Consider the following 5,402-nt stretch of genomic DNA (forward strand, 5'->3'; position numbering starts at 1 on the left):
TACCTGGGAGGGCAGGAGACCTGCCTCTTCAGCCTCCTCGCCGTCATCTTCCTCGGCTGTGTGCTGGCCACGCTCTTTGTGACAGAGGAGGCGGCCGCCCAGGCAGATGTTCTGGATGGCCCCGTGCTGAGGGACGCTCCCCCTAAGCCTTCACCTCCTGCCTGCTGCTCTTGCCAGCTCTCCAGGAGCTCGTGTCTCCTGCAGACCAGGCACGTGGCGCAGGCCCTGAGAAACCTCTGCACGCTGGTGCCACGGCTTCACAGCCTCTACTGCCGCATCCCCAAGGTCATCCGGCGCCTGTTTGTGGCCGAGCTCTGCAGCTGGATGGCACTCATGACTTTCATGCTCTTCTACACAGACTTTGTTGGGGAAGGACTCTACCACGGCGTCCCCAGGGCCAAACCAGGCACAGATGCCAGACGCCACTACGATGAAGGTGAGAAGTGAACCTGCTGCTCTGAGGCTGCAGCAGCTGTTGCCTGGGACAGGAGCATTTAGTGGGAGCTGGGAGTGAGCTCAGCAATGCTACTAATGCAAAAAAACAAACAAACCCCATTATGGGAAACGAGACTTTCTGCAAATGGGTCAGGAAAAAGAATTCCCCCACGGCCCCCAGTGATACACTTTTGTTGCCTGCTGTCCTGCTGCGGCTGCTGTGCTGCGCCAGAGCCTTGACTCGCTGCCTGGCCCTTCTTTTCCTCTCCCTGGTTTGAATCTTCTATTCCTGGGGGCACCTTCCTGGCCCTCCTCCTCCAGCTATATATCTTGCCCTCTGAGTTTTCCACTCACTGCCTCCCGAGCTCCTCGGTACACTGCCTCTTTGTGCCGAGTGTCTGTTTAACTTACAGGGAGCTTAATTATTATTTAACACTTGCACTGTATAGCTTCCAGCAGGTCAGAGCTCCATTGTGCTAGCTGTCATAGAAACAGGTGTTGAGTAATGATCCTTGCTCCAAAGAGTTAATGGTTTTAATTCCCTGCAATCTGATAGATCTTTGTAAAGGGTAAGGTCCGGATTGCTACCGGATACTGCAGTCATTCAGTGGCTGTGGCATACTTTACCTTGGCTTAAGCACAATTCCTTGTTCCTTTTGTTCTGTTGCTGCTTTTGGCATCAGATAACAACAGATCCTGGTTCATGAGCAGGTGACAGATCCTGGGTCAAGGGTAAGAAGGTGCAAACAAGGACTTCCAAAGACAGGGGTGGCATTTGGATTCCTGTCTCCTGTTGCCCCTTTGGTTAGACTGGGGTGTGCAGGAGCCCGTGCAGGAGGTACTGGCTGCTGGTGGAGCCCTGGGAGATGTTGGGTGATGCTTCCTGACCCGGCTGCGTGGCTGTGAGGACAGTTCGCGGCTGTGCCCACTCTGTGTGGCTTGTACTGAGGGCGAAGGAGGCTCAAAGGGGTTTGGCTGGGTGAAGCCTGGGTGCAGCCAGAGCAGTGTCTGTCACCACCTCTGCTTACCTGCAGGTGTCCGGATGGGTAGTTTGGGCCTCTTCCTGCAGTGCATCACGTCCATCTTCTTCTCGACAATCATGGACCGGATGGTGAAGCAATTTGGGACGCGGGGGGTCTACCTGGCCAGCGTGGTGTTCTTCCCCATGGCTGCCTTCGTCATGTGCCTTTCCCACAGCGTCATCGTTGTTACTATCTCAGCTGCTCTGACGGGCTTCACCTTCTCTGCGCTCCAAATCCTGCCATACACGCTGGCATCGCTGTATCATCATGAAAAACAGGTAGGGGTCTGCTCCAGAGCGCAGCGTGCCAGGTAGCTGCGGGGACAGCTTGGCCAAGCTTCTCGTGCCACTTGTGGCTGGTACAGTCAGTTCAGCCCTCCAAAAAGAAACACAGCCTGTGTGCAAGGGTTTTCGACGTGTGCCTCTAATCTCCAGGCTCTGTCTTCTCTGAAGAATTATTTGAAATGGAGGAGATGAGAGAGTTTAGCGTCTCCTTCCTTAGGCATCCCCTGCAAATGATGCGATTTTAAGAAGCGGGGAGTGGGTAGGATGGAAGAAATCAGCTGGCATTCATGTATCAAAAGGGATGTCCTGTGTTCCTCTGTGTTCTGCGTATTTTGAGGGAAACTGCTGCAGGCTGGTTATAACTTGCGTGCACTCTGCAACCAAGTCCCATCTGCAGCACTGCCAACCCGAGGTGCTAAAAAACTCAAGAATTTTCAGCCCTTAGAGGTCCTGCTTTCCAGTTTTTGTCCGTAGCGTGAAGATCAGTAACATGAAAGCTGAGGTTCTTCCTATTCCCCTCATTCCAAGACAAAACCCACACCATTGTGAAACTTTTGACACCAGCATAGAAGCTAGTAAACCTGTCCCACAGATGTTATCCTTGTGGAGGAGTCCTAGGAGGTTCCTGAGTTGCACACTGGATTAATAGGAGTTTCTCTTGTGCTGCAAATGCAAAAATAATTTGTGGTTTGAGAGTAGCTCTTTCATCCCAATGGCAGGCGGTTTGCTGTGCAGTGAAATAAGTAGGAGGTTCTACCACAGGCATCCAGATGTTCACATTGAGCAAATACTTCTGACCAACCCATCGCAATTTGCACGAAGCATCCTCTCAGAATCGGGGTGCGAGGGAGTGTCCTGCTTTGCAAAAACTTCTGTTTGGCTGGGATCTCCCATCACCAGGATGGAAACCAAACTCCACAGGTGGGCAGCGTAAGGCCACATACCCAGCTCTTTGCCAAAGGCTTGACAGGGAAATGCTCCAGGTATGTTGAGGTGTGGGGCATGGCTGCGTTTGGTCTCTCTGTTCTCCTGACCTGAAAGTTCCTCCTTCCTTTACCAGTATCTTCGCAGCAGGCTGCAGGGAGACCCCACAAGTACCCCCTAAAATGCCTTTTGCAGAAAATTCTCCATCTTCCCCGTTTCTGTTTTCTTCTTCTTTCTTACTGTTGAAATCTGCCGTCATTTATGTTTGCCTTCCCTCGTTCCTGCTTCCTCTCTTCCCTCTCTTTTTTTTTTTTTTTTTTAAACTTTCTTTAAACACTCCTCCCGAAGTGAATCAGCAGAAGGAGCATCCAAAGTGGCTGTTGCTTCCACCCCATGCGGGATTGTTGGCGAAAACCTGCAAGGCCACCGAGGCTGGAGCTCCTTGTTTAGCACAGGCTGTGTAAGTCACTCTGTTCTCCTCGCATGCCCTCTCATCTTTGCATGGCCACTAAACCTTGCCTAGAACAGGAGGAAAAGATCCGCATGTTCAAACAGTGCCTGGAAGCTTGGTAGAGGTGAGATACGTGGTGGGCTTTCACACCTTCTGCGGGAGATGAGGGAGAGCTAGGTTCCTCACTCCCACCACTTCCCACTAACTTGAGAGGGAGATGAAGGTGTGGATTGAGGCACCAGTGACTCCTGTGGTTGTATCCTCTCTTACACGGGATCATGTTAAAGCGTAAGTTCTCATTCCTGTGAGTATGTTTAAATCGTTTTCTCTAGTTTTAAATTAATTCTCCACACGAGGTATTCAAACACCCCTGCCAGAACTTGTATCTCTGAAGTCCTAGCCTGGATCAGTATAGAAACCAAGAAAACGTGGCTTGAGCCTTTAGGGCAGCTGAGCAGGCTTCTGGCAACGCCAGTGCCAAAGGCGACGGGCTGGTACTGTGAGGGACATCCTGGCTTGGCTCACACCATGTCCCTTCTGTGCTGGGTTTTGAGTTGCTTTGAAGCCTAAAGGCAATGGGAGGCACGTGGGAGGATTTTTAAGCTCCACATAAGTGACAGTCCTGGAGTGATGCACTTAAGTGTAAATTCATGAGCCTGGTCAGAGCTGAGGAGTTGTAGGGTGCAGTGAGCAGCTGAGCAGAGCCCAGGCAGAGTTTTTGGAAGACAACTGCTATTTAGTGACGTTCTCGTCCGGTTTCTCTGACTGAATCTGAAGTTGTTTGTGCTGCAGCTGTGGCCTGGGGCAGCACGAACAGGGACTGGCGGGTTCTGATCTACAGGAGGGCAGAGCTGGGTGTAGCCAGGTGGGTGCCAAAGCTGCCAAAAGCTTTGGGACAGTCTGTGACAAGAGCTGGGTGTCTGGGCTCCTGTGCCAGCGGTTCCCTCCTGTCAGTCTGTGTCCGGATCCTGCAAAAGGAAGAATTCAGGCAAATCCCTCTGAGCCCTGCAGCTGGGCACAGTGCTCTCTGTTCTCAAACAGGTGCTGTTTGTTCCCTTTTTAATTTTCTTTGTTTGTTCAATCCCCCCATGCGGATCAGGGATTACCGTGTCCTTCGTTAGCTGCTCTACCCCACGCAGACCAGTGGTTGTGCCTAATTGCAAATGCCCTGGCATTGTAAAGCTGGAGTTCTCCAGCATATTCACTGTCTGCATGACTGCCTCTTATTTGTTGGTGTTAATGTGGGGGGCTTTTTATCCAAATACTCTGTGGGAATACTGCTTGAGTGAGCCATGCCCCAGAGATCTCACAGCTTGAGCAGAGCGAGGCAAAAAAAGGTGAGGAGGAAAAGAGTTGTCTTCTCCTTTTTCTAGCCTGAGTGGGCAGGCCCAGGTCAGGCAGATGAAGCGGGTTGAGGTGGTCTGTTGCAGAGCTGGGGAGAGAGCTCTTTGCCGAGTTGCCAGGGCTGTGCTGTCTCAGCTGGTGTCACTTTTAAGTATCCCAGATGTTAAGAAGAGATCGTGCATCCAGGGCTCTGGACTGTTCACCTGCCCTTTGGGCTCTTCTGTAGGAAGGTTTTGGGTTCCCAGTCAGCCACTTTATAAACACTTCTGTTTGCTCTGGAGCTGGCTTTGTGATACGTCCACAGTTCACTCCTGTCCTGCAAGTGTGCATCAGCAGATTTCAGGATGGAGTAGGCTGCAGTTGGCACCCGCTGGGGAGGTGACCACCCGAGTCTCAGTAAAGAATGTCCCCTGGCAGAGCCTGGGCTGGCTTTGGGCAGCAGCAGAGTGCTGAGCCCCAGAGCTCCTGCACAACAAAGGCACCACTTGGCCAGATTCCCCCGGTGAGTCAGGGTTGTGTTGAATCCTGTGCCAGCCAGGAAAAGCCAGGCTGGCTCCTGGAGGCCATCTCATGTGGGCCAGACTCACTGCAGGCACTCCCCACCTCCAAGAGCCTGACCCGACGCACAGCAAGCACAGAGTGCTTTTGCTCTCTTGCGCAAAAAACGGGGTCCCCTCAGCCCCTCGCCCTGCTTGCTGGGCTCCATCCTACCGAGTCATTCCTCACGTGCCCTCCTTCTCTCCTCTAGGTATTTTTGCATAAATATAAGAGCAAAGAGGAGGAAGTTGCAGCTCGACTGGACAAGAAATCAGCCTTCTCTAAAGGGCTCCTTTCCAGCCAGAAGCTGCCTTACCAGAATGGACATACTGGGAGCCTCTTCTCTTCCTCTTCCTCCTCCTCTCCTGCGGCCGCCGGCTCGGCTCTGTGCGTCCGCTCCTCCCG

The 5,402-nt window shown here is 52.5% G+C and overlaps 1 protein-coding gene across 1 annotated transcript in view; it reads left to right on the forward strand.

Moving 5' to 3' along the window:
* Positions 1–5,402, forward strand: part of SLC45A3 (solute carrier family 45, member 3) — a 6,406-nt gene that overhangs the window by 720 nt on the left and 284 nt on the right. The window contains 4 exon segments of the mRNA XM_009878190.1: positions 1–436; positions 1,470–1,735; positions 5,209–5,400; position 5,402. The exon segment at positions 1–436 is cut by the window's left edge and continues 428 nt beyond it; the exon segment at position 5,402 is cut by the window's right edge and continues 284 nt beyond it. Coding sequence (XP_009876492.1) covers positions 1–436; positions 1,470–1,735; positions 5,209–5,400; position 5,402 — 895 coding nt within the window.

This window comes from Apaloderma vittatum, unplaced genomic scaffold (assembly GCF_000703405.1).
Source record: "Apaloderma vittatum isolate BGI_N311 unplaced genomic scaffold, ASM70340v1 scaffold23511, whole genome shotgun sequence".
In the NCBI taxonomy this organism is placed as follows: Eukaryota; Metazoa; Chordata; class Aves; order Trogoniformes; family Trogonidae; genus Apaloderma; species Apaloderma vittatum.